Source organism: Macrotis lagotis, chromosome 1 (assembly GCF_037893015.1).
Source record: "Macrotis lagotis isolate mMagLag1 chromosome 1, bilby.v1.9.chrom.fasta, whole genome shotgun sequence".
In the NCBI taxonomy this organism is placed as follows: Eukaryota; Metazoa; Chordata; class Mammalia; order Peramelemorphia; family Peramelidae; genus Macrotis; species Macrotis lagotis.
The window spans coordinates 401,619,580-401,636,909 of NC_133658.1; the positions used below are offsets into that span (position 1 = coordinate 401,619,580).

The 17,330-nt window shown below is 39.9% G+C and overlaps 2 protein-coding genes across 6 annotated transcripts in view; one reads left to right on the plus strand and one right to left on the minus strand.

Moving 5' to 3' along the window:
* Positions 1–8,900, plus strand: part of PDE6A (phosphodiesterase 6A) — a 92,099-nt gene extending 83,199 nt beyond the window's left edge. Inside the window, exon 22 of one of the 2 annotated variants that reach the window (XM_074212661.1) lies at positions 6,537–8,900. In XM_074212661.1, the coding sequence (XP_074068762.1) occupies positions 6,537–6,610 (74 nt within the window). In that variant the 3' untranslated portion in view covers positions 6,611–8,900. The remainder of the gene's footprint in view (positions 1–6,536) is intronic. The other variant, XM_074212660.1, reaches the window with a different exon arrangement.
* Positions 610–17,330, minus strand: part of PPARGC1B (PPARG coactivator 1 beta) — a 166,792-nt gene continuing 150,071 nt past the window's right edge. For 3 of the 4 annotated variants that reach the window (XM_074212659.1, XM_074212658.1, XM_074212657.1), the window contains exon 12: positions 610–17,197. In XM_074212659.1, the coding sequence (XP_074068760.1) occupies positions 17,094–17,197 (104 nt within the window). In that variant the 3' untranslated portion in view covers positions 610–17,093. The remainder of the gene's footprint in view (positions 17,198–17,330) is intronic. The other variant, XR_012473776.1, reaches the window with a different exon arrangement.

Sequence of the window (17,330 nt, forward strand, 5' to 3'; positions counted from 1 at the left end):
TTTCTGTATTTTAAAAAAATAACCAACGTGACATTAAACAAATGACTTGCTATTATGGTTTATGTCACTATAACAGTTTAAGAACAAAGGTTTAGGGATAAAAAGATTATTTTTAAAAAAAGAAAATGATTAAATTTGCATAATAATATTGTATATACTGGTCTGGTCCCAAAGGGAGAATTAAAAGTGAACCAGAAAGTGATCTAGCACTTAAAATATACCAAAAAAAAAAATCAAGTTTTACACTATCACAAATAATAGTGTAGCAATCTTCTAATTTGAATAAAGGTAAATTTCCAAGCAGACTTGAACTTGCTGTATTATAATTGGAAATGCAACCAAATGTCATTGTGATACCAATGTGCTTTTTCTTCTGTATGCATGCATGAAAGTTGTATGCTGAGTTATTAAGAATAATTCAAGGGCAGCTAGGTGGCACAGTGGATAGAGCACCAGCCCTGGAGTCAGGAGGACCTGAGTTCAAATCCAGCCTCAGACACTTAATAATTACCTAGCTGTGTGGCCTTGGGCAAGCCACTTAACCCCATTGCCTTGCAAAAACCTAAAAGAAAAAAAGAATAATTCAAACTTTGCAAGGGGGGGGGGGGGGGAAGAATATGAGCCCTGAGGACAGCGACCACATTTTTTTGCCTTTCTTTGTGTGTCTTCAACTTGACAGTGCCTGGCAGATCACAGATGCTCAATAATTGTTGCTGTGTCAATATTACTCCTAGTTCTGCTCTCTGGAGCTGAGGAGAATAGAACTATTCCCTTTCTTATGGAAGCTTTTCAGATAATGGAAGACAATGTCTTTGATCATCTCTCCTTTCTGCTCTGCCCCAAAGAATAGTCAAGTGGGTGTCTTTCTCTTCTAGAATTTTTCCCACTTTTTTTCATTCCTTATTCAATTGATTAACTTTGGGAATCCATGGACATTGGTTCACAAATTTGAAGCTGGTAAGAACCCCAGAGTTCATCCAATCCAATTTCTTCATTTAGTAGATGAGGAAAGTTAAGTGTCAGAGTGGATAAATGACTTGCCCAAGAGGGCTTAGAGTCACTTGACATTGTAGAATAAAAGCAAGATCTATGGTTTCTAATTTTGTCAGATACTACCTTCATGGAAGAATGTTAGGGTAGATTCAGGGTACTTATTCTATCTTAGTCTTTGGTTTGTGAGTGAAGTGTGGGGCACATGATGGTGACATTTTAAAGTAGTGTTATACAAGGTGTAGCAGTCTTTCCAGATCTGGCATTGGTCCTTTTGGTATAATAAGCTTGGCAAGGGGAATTCTTGCAGTGACATGAGAATAACAGCAGCCAAGCTCTGACATTTGGGGAGTCTTGGTTCCAGCAGAAGGTCTCAGGTTGCAAATATTTCTTTTAATTCAAATAATGGTCAGGAAGGGGCAGCTAGGTGGTGCAGTGGATAGAGCACCACCCCTGGAGTCAGGACGACCTGATTTCAAATCCAGACTCAGACACCTAATAATTGCCTAGCTGTATGACTTTGGGCAAGTCACTTAACCCCATTGCCTTGTTAAAACAAAAACAAAATTTAAAAAAATCAAATAATCAAATAATGGCCAGGAGAGCAGGACTGTGCTCTGATACAGTGGGAATACAGGGGTTCTCTTTGGGGTTCAAATTCAACTCCAGAGAGTCTCTGGCTCTCTGTATATCTTCTCACAACCATCAGAAGGTTAGGAATTGTATTACCTCTGATAGAATTTTAAAATGAAAGGAAGGGTTAATTAAGAATTGGAGAAAACTTGACACAACATGACTCATACAAAAATATGTTTAATATGTATAACTTATATCTGACTACTGGCTATCATGGAAAGGGGGAGAGGAAAGGAAGGAAGGTAGAAAAATGTGAAATTCAAAAGCTTACAAAAAGATGAATGTTGAAAACCATCTTTGCATGTAATTGGAAAAAATAAAATAAAATAATATTCAGAGAAAAAATAGAGCTGTCATAAGTAGAAATGTAACTAATTTATAAGGAAAATTGTCTAAGCTAAAGGACACTGGATAGAAGAGGAAAAAATAACAATGATGTCCCATAATATTGCTTTTCTGTTTCTTTAAAAACTTTTCATTTTTTCCATTATTCCAGTTCAAAATCCTAAAATCAGACTGTGGTTAAAATGAAATTTATATATTCATTTGCTAAGAGGTAATCTCACATGGTTAAAATACTTAAGACTGAAAATTATAATTTAACATGGTTAAAAGAACTTAGGACTGAAAATCAAGAATCTTGAGTTTGAATCATGTCTCTGTCATTAACATGTTCCAAATTTGAGATTTCATGAAATTTCATTGTTGTTTAGTCATTTTTTTCATTACTAACTCATTTTTTTCATGTCCAACTCCTTGTAACCTCATTTGCGGTTTTCTTGGCAAAGATACTGGTGAAGTTTGCCATTTCCTTCTTAAGCTCATTTTACAAATGAGGAAACTGAGGAAAACAGGATTAAGTGACTTTCCCAAGCTCACACAGCTAGGATGTGTCTGCAGTCAAATTTGAATTTGGATGATGAGTCTTTCTGACTCCAGACCTGGCATGCTAATCATTGTGCTACCTAGGTGTCTCTTTGACCCAAAATTACCACTACTAGGTCTGTACTCTAACCTTAGTTCAATGCAAAATTAACTCTTTTCCTCAACTACTTCCTTACCTGGGATTGCTCATTTTTGGATCACATTTAGAGCTGGAGGTGATGTTAGAGGTCATTTAGCTCAACCCCCTCATCTTTCAGATAAGCAAGCTCAGCCCCAGAGAGATTTAATGACTTACCAGAGGTCATGACTGAACTGGGATTTAAACCAGGGTCTTCTGACTTCAAATGCAGCAAACTTTCAGCTATATCAGCATATCCTTTACCAGTTAGACTATGAAGGGAGTTGGTGGGTGAGAGTGGGTTTGTTGTTGTGTTTTGCCAGGTTTTTTTTGCAATTATCTTCAAAGGAAAAGAGGCATGTCCTGGTAGATAGTTGCCTTCATGATTCGAGTCAGTCTCTGAAACATACTTCCCGTGTGTGTGTGTGTGTGTGTGTGTGTGTTGACACTTAAGCTCTCCATGGCCCCAGGCAATTAATATTCTAAATTGCAGAGCAGTTATAGTTCTGCAAAAAGAATTTCCTCCAAGGAAATTGCTTATACAGTACCAAGGAAATCATAGGTTGGAACCAAAAAAGTCCTCAAAAAGGGAAGCAAAAATATCATAGCATTTTCTCTTAATTTAAGTATCTACAGTTCACAGATCTGAACCTCTTCCCTTTATTGGAAATTAGCATAAATTCTTTTTGTAGTAGCAAAGAATTGGAAATTGAGGAGATGCCCATCAATTAGGGAATGGCTAAACAAGTTATGGCACATGAATACAATGGAACATTATTATTCTGTAAGAAACCATAAATAGTCAGACTCTAGAGAAGCATGGAGTGAATTATAGAATCTGATGCTGAGTGAGGGGAGCAGGACAATGTTCACATTAACAACAACTTTGTGAGATGATCAACCTTGATGGAAGCAGCTCCTCTCAGCAGTTCAGAGAGCTAGGACAACTGTATTAGCCTGGCTATGGACAATGTTATCCCCATTCAGAGGAAACAAAACAAAACAAAACAAAACAACAAAATAACAAAAAAAAGAAAAACCCAGCCTTCAGAATCTGATGAACACTTAAAATAATACATATGCATATGGATGAAAGTAAAAAAAATAAAATAGATGAACTTTGAAACAAAAAACTGAAGGAAATGACCCTGGGAAGATATGAAAGGAGCAGGAAGACTATTATGTCTCTATTCCCAGTTTGCTACTCTGGAGACTGGGAAGTTTTTCCCTTGGGTGAGATCAAGGACCCTTTCTTGGTTGATCTGAGTTAACTTGCTTCCAAAGGAAGAACTCTCTCACTCAGTACTGCCTAGTATATATTCTCCTATAGGTGTATCTTCTCTGACTTCTGTTTTGACTTGTTAAATTGATAACTTGTTTGTCATGATTTAAATAAATGAACTTCTTTGCTAAAAAAAAAAAAAAAGAAAATTAGCATAGCTCCCCACTTCTAGTCATGATAACTTTCCCAGGATCTTTTCAAGATCACTGGTAAGGCCTCAGAAATGACATCCATAAGTTTTCAGTACACTAGGATGTTCATCTGGGTCTTGAACCTAGGTGCTTTCTGTTTATAATTTATCTTAGGTATCCATTCCATTTATATTTAAATCCTTTCTTCCTACACTTTAGACCAGGGGTTTTATTAAATAGAGAAATAAAAACTAAACAGTTCTCTCTTTTCTTCATTGTTTGTCAGCATTGTCAGTTTTTTCCAGCAGCAGCATTTTATCCCCACTTTGATATTTATCTGAAACAAATTCAAAAATTCCTTCTCTTTGGTCTAAGTCTTCATTACAACTTCAGCTCCTGCTAAGCTCTGGCACTCCCAATATCTTTTTTTTTTTTTTTTTTTTTTTAGGTTTTTGCAAGGCAAATGGGGCTAAGTGGCTTGCCCAAGGCCACACAGCTAGGTAATTATTAAATGTCTGAGGTCAGATTTGAACTCAGGTACTCCTGACTCCAGGGCTGGTGCTTAATCCACTGCGCCACCTAGCCGCCCCCTCCAATACCCTTTTTAAAGGATTGTATTCCTTTCTGGTATTCATTCTCAGTTATCTACATTTGATCAGTGACATTCTTGGGTATCCACAACTTTAGATAATTCCCCCTTTTCTTTCTCATCAAAACCATCAGTGTCTGTATCTTAAGATCCCTTTTTGGAAGCTTCTCATTGCTCTTGAGTTGCCTTCCCCTCTGTCCAAGCTGTCAACATGGCACAGCAGCTGCATTCTGCTCTCTAGCAAGTCTATAATAGGAGACTTGCTTCAGTCCTAGATCTATTCTGAAAAAAACTTAGGGAACTTGGGGGTCAGGAAATAAAGGGTATTCCACTAGGGGACTGGTCAGGAAGCAGAGACTTTACCACCAGGGTCCTAAGTTACAACACCCATGTTGGAAGTCAAATAAAGGAACTGGGGGTATTGATTTACCAGTAAAAGAGGAACATGGCAGCTCTCCTCAGACATCTAGTTTGTTCTGCTTATTTTTAGAAGGGAGAATTGAAGAACAATGAGAGGAAGTTGTAAGACAAACTTAGATTCAGTGAGAGAAAAAGTTTCCTAACAGAGCTAAATCAAATGAGCTGTTTCTTCTAATGAAGACAATTCCCCTTTGCGGGAGATCATCTTGGGAAGACTGGGTAATCCTTTGTTAAGTATGATTTTTGTTCAAAATATGAGCTGGACTAGATGAACTCTGAGGTCTTTTCCAAATATTGAAATTCTTTAAATCACCACCACCATCTTTAAATAAGAAAACTGAGGCCCCAAGAAGGACACTGATATATATCTATATCTATATAGATATATATAGAGAGAGAGCAAAGTTGGGGTTCATACACAGGTCCTCTGATTCCTAATCTAGGCCTCTTTGCAGGGCACCATGTTGCATCTTTAAAATCTGTTCTCCTGAAATCAAGTGTACACTTTAGATTATGTCTGATTTTCCTCTTGAGGTATATAGGTGACTAGGTAGATAAAGTGTTGGGCATGCAATTAGGAAGACTTGTCTTCCTGAGTTCAAATCTGGACTCAGATGGGAAAGTCACTTAAAACCTGTTTCTCTTAATTTCCTTATCAGGAAGTTTGTAAATTCCCATCCATAAAACAGGCTAAAGAAGGAATCTCTAGGATCTCTGCCATGAAAACCGTAAATGGGGTCACAGAGTTTGACATGACCGAAACGACTGAACACCCATTTTCCTATCCTTCTCTATCTTTAGTTCTAAGATCAGTCATTTCTTCCCAAGGCTCCCATTTCTATTTCAGCAGTCAGTTCCTTCTAATTATTCATTATCTTTGAGGAAGTCCCAAGTAATCAGAGTTGAAAGTGGAATGAAGGGCAGGGGAGGAGAGAAATGCTGTGGATCAAGATGGAGCAGTTTATCTTTTGGGTTTTAATCACCCTGTCCAGTTTGATTCCTAAGAGTCTAAGGCAATGTTGCCCAAACTGATATGGCCATGGGATACCTTGAAACTTGAAATACATTGATAAATATTGATAGAGGTTGTGGGATATGAAAAACACGAGGACAAAGAGAAGTTTGGTTAAAATTTTAGAATGAAATGGAGGAAATTGAGTATATCTTTAGATATTCATTAAACACAAATATTTTGGGATTGCAAAAAAATTCAATAGTTAATATTTTTGAGGGAAAATATGGCTAGTATCTAAATTTTCTCTTGGAATTCTTTTCATAATTGTGTGGAACATCAGGGTCTCTTAGGACCCAATTTGGAAAATACTGACCTAAGAGCTAGTGAGAGCTCTAGCATTATATACTGTACTTGGCCTGAACCTCCCTCCCCCCATCCAGAGTAACACAGACAATAGAAGTAATGGAAAGGGCAGTGTTGATACAAACAGCTGTCTTCGGTAACTTGGTGTTTTCTTTTTTCTTTTGCAGCAGCTGCTGGACACCAGGGAAAGCCTGTAGCTGGAGAAGGAAGCCAACAGTCCAAGTCCTGCTCTATTCAGTAGTGCAAACTTTTGCATTACTACTTCTCAAACCGTATAGATGGAGTCAAACACTGAAGGGGAAAAATGTTACATAAGTTAGCAAGAGGAAGCACAATTTCTTGAGAAGATAATAAATTCTAAAATCATAGAATGTCAGTGCTAGAAGGAACCTCAGATCTATTTCATAGATAGGGAAACTAAGGGTTAGAGATGAGAAGTGCTTTGCCCAAGGTCACCCAACTAGTTATGGAAAGATATTCTGACTGAATGCAGCATGTAGAGAACACAATAGATAGATGGGTAGGGATAGATGGAAGATGGCTAGATAGATGGATGGATATATAGTTGACAGAAAAACAGATAGATGGATTTTTAGATAGGGCATTCATTAAGTATTTAATATATGGTACAAGGCAAAGTATGCAATGAGAACAATTTCCCTAACAGCAATGACCATTGTCATGTAAAGGTTTTGCTTTTCCACAACTGCTGGTTTCCCTTGCCCATTTTGCCTCCTGTTTTTTAGCCCCAGTTGTTTCTATTACTTGCTTGAGCATATGGGCTTGGGAGTACTTGGTTGGTAGCTCTAAAGGAATTTTGAACAGAAAGATAAACAATTCAGGATAGCAGTTACTAGTCTTCAGGCACATTAAACATACACTATGTTATATGGTTTTTTGGGAAAAAATTGATCTACCCTCCACCCCCATGCCCATGATTTTTCTCCAGACTCTCTTAGGTACGAGCCCAAGGATTGTATGATGGAAGGAATACGAGACTCTGATCAGAGGATCAAGCTTCCTATCCAGAATCTGCTATTTACTAGTCACATATTTTTAATCAATAAAATGGAGGGTTGTATTAAGTTATCTCTAAAGTTCTTTCCAACTCTAAAGTATGAGCTAATGAACCCAGGGAATATAGAATATAGAATTGCAATAAAGAAAGAATTATTTTGATGTGATGTAATTACTGGCAAAATACTGTATATAGTATCCCTCCTGTCAATGTGGAAGCACCCCATGGGTCCTGGATTTCCCCCTTATCTTGAAAAATACTGGTTGATTGAGGGGAAAAGTACTGATTGGCTATCATACTTTGTCTTACATGTAAACAATATCATTGTTAAGAGTGAAAAAAAAATATTTTAAAAAATGGTGTGTTGCAAGTTTTCAGACACGAGAGGGAGCCCAAGGCAAATAATCTGGTGCTTGAGTAATGATAGTACCATATCTCTATTCTTAATGTTTGTGGTTTTGGACCTAGGGAGCTTAGTGGGCCTTTGTCAAGAATACAATTCTCCCCCCACCCACAACCCTGACCTAAAGTAAAGTCATTTAATAAGAAAGCAAGGAAAGAAAAATAGCAATAGAACCCTTCCCCGTATAAACCTAAGATAGATTTTCCCATTTAATTGACATGCCATCAGAGGGAAAAGTGGACACAAGAGAGGTCATCCAAGGGGGTCGTGCACAGAAGAACATGTGTGGTCAGGATACATATGCAGTGTACTGGTTATGGTATTTATAGAAGAGGACTCCTGCCTCTGCTGCAGGGTAACTGGTATCTTCTGATGCTGTCCCACAAAGCAAACCAGAGCACAGTTCTGGGTATTGATTTCAAGTCTAGGATTCCAAGCTCATTTGGCAATTTCAATAACCCTGAACTCTCTAGGGAAGGGCCCCCATATTGAAAACACTGGGACTAGAGACAAGATGGTTTCTCACAAAGCCCCCACTTGTCAAATTCCTGTCTTCTCTCAGCCTGGACACATAAAGTCCAAGTGACAGCATCATAGAAGAAAGAATGACAGCCTGGCAAGGGACCTTGGAGCACAGAGGCAGAAAGGCATTCAGAGCAAGAAATGTTAGAACTAGAGATCATTTAAGTCCAAGTCTCATTTTACAGATGAGGCAACTCAAGCTAAATAACCTCCTCAAGGTCACCTAGCCAGAGTGTGATAAAGGGACAGCTAAAACCCAGAGTTCCTGCCTCACAGGGCAGGGCTTCACCCTTGCCACCCCCAAGTTGAGTTCTTCAAGGATGACTGCTATAGAGAGCAGTCAGGAGTATACCACATGACTTGCAGAGGGACATAAATGGAATACCTGTTGGTGACTTACCTGGTAGGTTTCTTGACCTGGATCAGAATGTGGGCCCCACACAGCGAATGCACCAACTTCACCTACTCTTAGCCCTAGCCTCAGGATCCCTTTCAGCAACCAGACAGCTAATAAAGAAAGATCTTGGCCAGCAAGTATCCATGTGTTTTGTATTGTTTTTAAACACAGTAGTGTATTTGTTATAGTTTATTTATAGGCGATCACGTCACTATTTACAGTACATGAGCATAGAGATTCTACAGTCTTTGTGATGTAAACAATTAGCTCCACAGCTGGAGTTTGAAAAAAAGAAGCCCATTCTGAAGTATTTACAGAAGTTAAAATAGAACTTTATACTCACGGGATAATAATACACAGAGCAATTTGGTTAAATTATCTATGAAACTATAGAATCTGACAATGTAAAAATACAAGGAAACGTTTTCTCATTTAGAAGGTAGACAGGTAAATCACACTAGAAATAAAATAACAACAACAACAACAACAACAACAACAACAATAAAAGGCATAGATACTCCTTGCCTTTGAAGGTTAAAGTATATTATATAAATAAGGACACATCCCAACATAAGCGGGAAAATATATAAAAACCTCTACCAATTAAAAAAAATAGCAAAACTAAAAACTTGATTCTCAATCATTAGCGGTGTCTTTTACAAAATTAAAATTGAGCTTTCTATTATAAATAACAAAGCAGATGTGTCCCTCTGTAGGTGAAATTCTTGCACCTTTCTCAAGAAATGCATCAACTGACTTTCTCTCATACACACGCATACACACACCCGTGCATGGGCACTCTTTGCTGCATTTACCTTGCCTAGCTTCCTGATCAATAATGCCCCAAACTATGCCCTTTTGGGGGGATGGGGTTTTGAGCTCATGGAACCATCCCCAGGTTCTAGCCCATGATGGAAAGGTAAAGGCTTCCCTTGGCTCAATATTGCTGAGGGTTATCAAGGTTGGGCTGGGCTAGGCTGCCACCTGACCCCAAGAGCCAGGGATTAAGGCTCACCTATAGACAGAGAGCATCATTCCATCAGAGTTGGAGTTCCTGGGGGATCTAGGAGGCTTCGGTGAAGATTCAAAGCTAACCCTAGGATACAAGGCTGATTGGGATGGGTGCAAAGGGATGGCGAGCAGAATTCCCTAAGGATTTAGGAAGACTGCCCTAACTAGGGCCCTTTTCCCCTAGCTGACTACAAAACTAACGGACCATCTCCTTTTCTACCAAGTGCCCTCGTCAAGACACTCTCTGGGATTCCCTAAGCCTTCTTGGTAGGCTATTTTATGACTTTTTATTCCTAACCTGAAAGCATCAGAAAAGCTATTTAAGTACAAAAACACCTTTACCTTTTCCTCCATTATAAGTGAATACTCATTCAGCACCTACTATGTGCTCAAGTGCTCTCCAGGATATGGGAAAGAGCAGACCTGGCCCTACTTAATTTTGGAGAAGCTGTAAGCTCCTACTTTATTCCTTAGGTCTTTACCTCTTTTGGGGGACAGGTGAGCTGTGCAGAGTGGTCATCCTAAAAATACCAGGGTTAGACTTTCTGGTATTATACTTTTGGGACAGCTACTTCATCCTCCATGGACTTGCTCTATGGAAGTTCAGATTTGGACCCCCATGTCCACAGTGGTTTTTAGTGCAATTGAAAACATAACGAAATCTGTGGAAAGTCTACAAAGGGAATGATTTCTAGGTCCCTTGATAACTTGTGTTATAATGGGCACTGCCGTCCTCTGCCATACAGAGAGTGGCAGGGAGAAAGTGGATTCCCGCTTCCCCTCCCCCCTACCAAATACATACCATACCCTTATCGATCAGTAAACATTTATTAAGCGCCTACTATGTGCCACGCACTTTAGTAAGGCAAAAATGTTAGCAAATTCCAAGAGGCAGGTCGGATGGAAAATGCCCATGAGCTGATTGTGACTCCAGGAAAAGTAAAATATGAGTGGTTTCTAGCCTCCTCAAGTGAGGATAGTTGAAAAGTAAGGGCCCTGTTTATAAATTAAAAGTTAAAAAGTAAAAGAAATTTTAAAGTTGGGACCTAAGAGTTTTTTTTTGGTCTGGATCTCTAAATTCATCAGTGCCAGGATCTTCTGATTCAGGTAGATTAGCAATTTATCTATAACTCAAAGCCTCAGGGAGCATCCTGGGGGCACCAGAATATGGAAACTTGTCCACAGTCACACAGCTAGCCTAGGTGAGGCAGGGCTTGACCCCTAGTTTTCTTGATTCCAAGCCTAACCCTTTATCCACTATGTGGTATTATCTCTTGAGGGGAAAATTCTAGTATAATGAAAAGAGCACCTGTTCTGTGATCCAGAGGGTCAGAGTTTAAGCTTGCTTAATACTTGTACACCCTGGGACAAATCACTTAATCTCTTTAGACCTCTGGTTCTGCTTCTATAAAATAAAGGGGTTGGGCTAGATCTCTTAACATCCCTTTCAACTCTACATTGCATGTATGGTCTAACCCAGTCTGTCTCTGTCCCCTAATTGTCAGATAAGATAATGGTCCATGTAGAATGGTGAAGTAAAAAGAAGCCCATGTCTAGGTCTGAAGCAGACAAATATTTCATCTTACAAAAACCTACCAATACATGCAGCATAATTGATGAATCATCACATTCCACCTATGACTTTTTCTGTACATTTTCTAACCATCTAAAATCAATGACTGAAAAGTCTTGCTAAACTATGCAACTTTTTCAAACAAGCCAACTACATCCTAAGGGGGAAAGTTTCCCAAGGTGCACACAGTGTGAGGAGAGAACAGAAACCCTCTGGATTTACCCTTCCCATGAAAGTATTCACTGCAGAGGAGCTCTGATTCCCAGGTAGGCATCTCTGAATGTCATCCTCTCACATTATCCTTTAAGAGGCTATGGCTTAAACTCTGAGGAGGCCTCCTCCATATAGGAGTAAAAATAGTTGGTTCCCTGCATCTCAGCTGACTGACTCACTGAGAGTATTCATTATGAGGGTTGGCAATGGCCCAGTGGCTGAAAACATTAAGAAAAGCAGGTAGGAACCTCTCCTACCTCACTATGGCTTGGCCTACCAACAGCTGCAGAAGGTAGTGGAGAACATAGCATGATAGAATAACAGGATAAAATCTTAGGGTTCATCTACTTCAATCCCTCCCTCCCCCCCAGTCCCCTGCTACAACCATTTTACAGAAGGTTTAAACTGAGGCCCAAAGAGGGGAAGTCACTTGACTAAGGTCAGACTGCTAATAGTGAAACCATCAGTTTCACAAAGGGTGTCTTCTCACTGAGAGGCTGGTTTTACAAGAAGAGCATTACAAACCCCTTAATCTCTTCCAATTCACTGGACTTGTGATGAAACTAGGGATAGCCTTTGGTTTCTTGTTCTTGGTTATTCTTGCATATGGATCTGACAAAGTGCTCAAGCAGGTGTGGTTTTCCTATCATACACCTTCTAAATGGTGGTTACTAGCCTTGCTGCTTCCTCTCTCCACTGACACTCATGACCACCTAGCAACATCTTTTCTCTTTCCAAGTTTACTCTGTGGAGTTAACAAAGAAACAGATAGGGTCTTCCTTGTTTTAGTGTTTTCATTAAAGTTGACCTACTGGCTTAATATAAAGTCATCCCATGTCTACATCCCAAAGTTTGAAGTGATGGGACTCCAGAATGGAATTATTAGACAATTGGTACATGAGTGGCATGCTTAGGCCTCTACTGCTTTCTCTTTAGATCTCCTGAGCAGTGGTGCTGGGGAGAAGACTATGAAGAATATTCAAACCTGAGTTTGAATCTTAGCTTTGCTAATAACCTTGGGCAAATCACTTAATCTCTAGGAGCCTCAATTACCTCTTCTGTAAAATGGAAGATAATGCTTATACTTCCTTCTTTACAGGGTCACCATGAAAAATAGATTTCATAAATTGTAAAGTGCTATAGAAATTGGTTGTTGTTATTGTCTTTACAATATTGTTCCAGACTCAGCAAAGACACTTGAGTCAATTTTTCATTTGAAATGCAAAAGGAGTTTGGGGAACAAGACACAACATATTGCACAATGTTATTGATTTCCCCTCTTGGACAATGTTGCACAGAGAGGGAAATCTACTCCTTTGGCCAAGAAAATGAGGAAGTCTACCTTCCCTCTTCATGCAGTCTCTTCCCCTGAGGGCTCTAACTTTCCAAGCTTAGGAAAGCTTCTCCATTTCAATGAGAGTAAATATCAGGGGATCCCTTATTCTAGCACCCAGCACTATTAACAAAGTATATGAGTATGGCTGTGCTTTAGTTTATCATAATTTTTTTAAAATATTCAGTCATTCCAAGTCTCCAGGAAAAGCTTCAAGTACAGTAGTGGCAGCAAACAAAGAAATACTCTGTCTATGGTCAACTCCAAATAGGAATGTCCATCCAATAGGACCCTAGCTGCTGACTTTCTGGGACACCAATGACCCACCCTCCCCATGGACACTAGTGTGCATATTGCATAAGTCTTGGAGAAATCTCTCAAAACTATTTTATAGGCTCTAGGCATTAAAAAGACCACTTATTGCATCTCTTCCTATATTAGGACTTGAGTATTGATTGAGTCTTTGAATCATGGGACCTTCTTTTCTCTTGCACATTTGATGGCACTGTTGCTTTCCTAAGCCTGGACTACAGCCTAACTCCAGCTGCTCTAAAGTGCTATGAGATTCTAAAGCAGATGTGGATACCCTGGATGGACCTTTAGCTGCACTCAATCCATTCATATATTTCACATTTTTTGATGCATTTTCCTTCTGTAACCAGAGCCCAGGTATGAGCTTTGATTCAGCCTTGTGCTGAGGAAGGAGATGGAAGAATTCCACTTAATGGTTTGACTGAGTTTTGATTTGCTTTTTAAACATCAGCACAGCACAGAGACAGATAGCCCTACCCATTCCTAGATGGGGTGAGGGAGGCTATCAGACACAGTCCACACAAAGCGATGTCATGGCAATCACATGTAAACATTATTGTGGGGAGAGAGAAAATACAAGGATGGGGAAAAGGCAAAGCTACAATGAGGTGGTGGCCAAAGGCAGCAAGAGTCTCGCTCACTCTGGGTTCCAATTGGAGGTTTGGGAGAGGAAATTGTGAAGGGGAACCACAAGGAGAAGAACAACCAGGTACCAGGCTCTGGCCTTTTGTGGGAAGCACATAAACTCAAGATATTTGGGGACATGATGGAGTCACAATGATGAGTGGGGAATCTAAAGGATTATACTTTGGCAGGCAGAAATGACTTGAGAATTAGTCCTTGAACACAGAGAAATAAGTAACTTAATTATTAAAGAGGAAAAAAGATTTGAAGGTCAAGTGTTCTCCTTTCACTATATACCTCAGTCTCAAGTTTCTCTTTTTTTCTTCCCTACCTACAAACCTGTTCTCTACAATTTCTTTCACCCTGAGTTTAGAAGGGGACTCTCCCCAGGAAAATATACATATTCACAGGAATCACAGCCTTAGGGAGAGTCTTAAATGATAGAATTAGAGAATGTGAAAACCAGAAGGGGCCTTAGAACAGAGACAGAGAATATTGGTCCTGGAAGGGACCCTGGGGATCATCGAGTGAAGTTCAATCTTCTCATTTAATAGATGGGAAAGTTGAGGCTGCCTAATAGACTGGGTTATGGTCTTTCTATTGGAACAGATGATTTCCTGCTTAATTGTTTAATATCTCAGGCAGTGGCTGCAGAGGGCTGTCTCAAAGTGAATGTCTGTAATACCATGGAAAAGTGAGTGATTCTAACTCAAGAATCACCATCAACCCATGACAGAATGACATCTGTTCTAATCCAAAGCATCCAAGTAGTTCAGTCTCAGAGAAGGCTATTTGGCACCATTTGGAATAAAGGGGGATTATGATGGTGATTCAGAACAACCTGCCAGCTATGAGTTTTCTACTTTCTCCACGAATTAGTTAATATTGTAATGCTAACTTTAAGGTTGTCAGCTTCTACACCTCAGACCAGAACAAGGCTTAGTCTATTTTTTTTTTCTAGAACACATTACAACAGATTTCAGTTGGTTGGTTCTCTAAACCATTTCTCTGGAATTGGGTGAAGTGACATTCCAAGAGGCAACTGGTGCCAGGGGAACAATGAATTAAAATGTAATATCACAATAATCAATGTTACAACAGAGTTTCATTAACACATTAAAAACATGTAGTTATGAAATGACATCAGTCAGGGCAAATTTATATAGGACATGCCAGTAATAAGAACTGAGCATTAGCTAGCAACAGTTTCCTGTGTAAAATTTGGGTAAAACCTGCCATGAGAGCTATAGTCACCCAAGAAGTGTTATAATTGGATTTGAACATGATTGGTTCTATATTTTGGGAATCTTCCTTCTTCAGGCTGGCTCCTGGGCCAGTAGAAGAGGCAGTTGATATGGGCAGTGCTAAGCTGATGCTGTGATTTCTGGCCTGGTAAAACCCTCAACTTCTGAACTACCTGAAGAATGGGAAATGAAAATGGACTGAGAAGATGGGGCCCCTGCAGAGACCATTCTCTATGGTGCTTAAATTTCTTGAACTTGGTCACTGGAATCCAGACCACAGATAGGGGGCTTTTGGCTAAAGATTTTGAGGATCTACGTACAAGAAGTGGGGCTGCACTGTCTCAATTGGGGGAAATGTCCTCCAAGACCCTCTTCCCACTTGATTCTATTGTGGCTTAGATCTTCTCAGATATTCACAAAATCTTTAGCCACTTTCTTTTATCTGGGTCTTTTGACAATATTTACAAAATTAACTTCCAATTCCCAAAGGATTCTTTCTGCCACCTGTGAACAAATGTCCACGACTCATGGTTAGGATGACTACATGGATGGCTGTCACTCAAGGACCATAGAGATTAACATCAGTTCTTAAAGTCCAGTATCTATACTGCAAGTAGATAGGATAAGGGCACAGGCTGGACCTGAAATTTTATTAGTGTAGGGAACCTCTTGGCTGATGAGCTTCCCTCTGCCAATCCAAGTCATTACTAGTTTTGGAGATTGCCAACAGCCAAGATGTCAAATTACTTGTCTAGGTTCACACAGTATGTGTCAGAAGTAGACTTGGGTCTTTCTGGCTTTGAGGTCAACTTTCCTATCTATCACATAACACCATTTCTCTCATTGGAAGTGGGCAGTTTCAAATAACTATCATTATTTGTGGCAGCTTAAAGTTTGTAAGTGCTCTTAAACTGTCTGGGTTTACTGGGTTGGTAGTTATTGGGCATTGGGCATTGTTCCTTGACTGGTAGTTAAGTAGGAAGGTGAATCAGAATTGACTGGTATACCCCAGGCATGTGTAATTTTGCCAAGAAAATCCCATAGACAGTATTGGCATGATATAATCCAGGGAATCATGAAGAGGCAGACACAACTGAACAACAACAACAATAACAACAACGACAACAAAAGTATAGTATAGTTAACCCAGTCCCATTGTGATTGAAACTGCACAATTCAGAGGCTTAGTCTGAACTCCCCCACTTCCAACAGGAACACAGTCTCATCCTGGACCTTTGGCCATTGCTCTGGAGGCTATCATTCTACCACCAAAAGTAGCCAGTACAAAGTTGTGGGCTGGGATGATGTTGGGCAAAGAGATGGAGAGGACTGGGATGAAGAAGAATAAAGGTTGGAAGATGGGCTGGTGACAGATGGAGGCTTCACACAAATGTCCATCCAGCCTCCTGCTCCAGGGAGGAGATGAAGTCCAATGGGGTCTCAACCCCTCCCTGCTTCCCTCCTTTCTGCTTTTCTTCCCTCCCTCCCAGAGCCAGCCGGGAGTCCATCAGCACAGTGGCGAGCACCTCATTACAGTGCATAGTTAGAGATCCAGGAAGCGGCACAATGAATTAGTTTGAAGTACAGTACATCTGAGCCATAAATATGGTATTTTAAGTATATACTTTTTTTCTGCAATTAAAAATTAGTTTATAGTCCTGATTCTATTCACAAGTAACGATTTTATCATCACACACTACAGACAGAAAATGTGATGGGAACACAGCTGCAACTCCACAATGGGAACCAGAGGGGTGGGGATATAAGGGAATTGGGGATGGATGGCAGAATGCTCACAGACGCACCGAAACAACCAATCTGAAGCAAAGATACTAAAGTGTGGCAGTGGAACATCAACACCATGGAAACTCACAAACAGAAGCAGCTTTGTTCAATGTAAACATTGATTTAAAGGGACAACAGTCTCAGTCTCTCTTATTCTCTCTCTCTCTCTCTCTCTCTCTCACATATCTCTCTCACTCTCTTTTTTCATGTACTTAATTTCTTTGAAAACGTAAACATATTGGAAGGGCCTTGACTGAGGTATTGAGGTATTCCTCTAGGATTAAGGCTGTTATCGATGTAGGCTTCTCTGGGCCTCCTTCAGCAAGCTGTCAAAATCCATGGCTTCATACTTGTTTTTCACCGAAGCCGGGGAGGCCTCTTCTATACTGGAATCTGAGGAGGGCAGGGACAAGAGGAGGAGTGAGTGACTGGACCGAGTCGAAGTGGTTTGATGCATGTCACCCTGGATCATACTATGGCCAACTGTGTTCAACCACAAACTGATGGGGGTACTGAGAGGCACAAT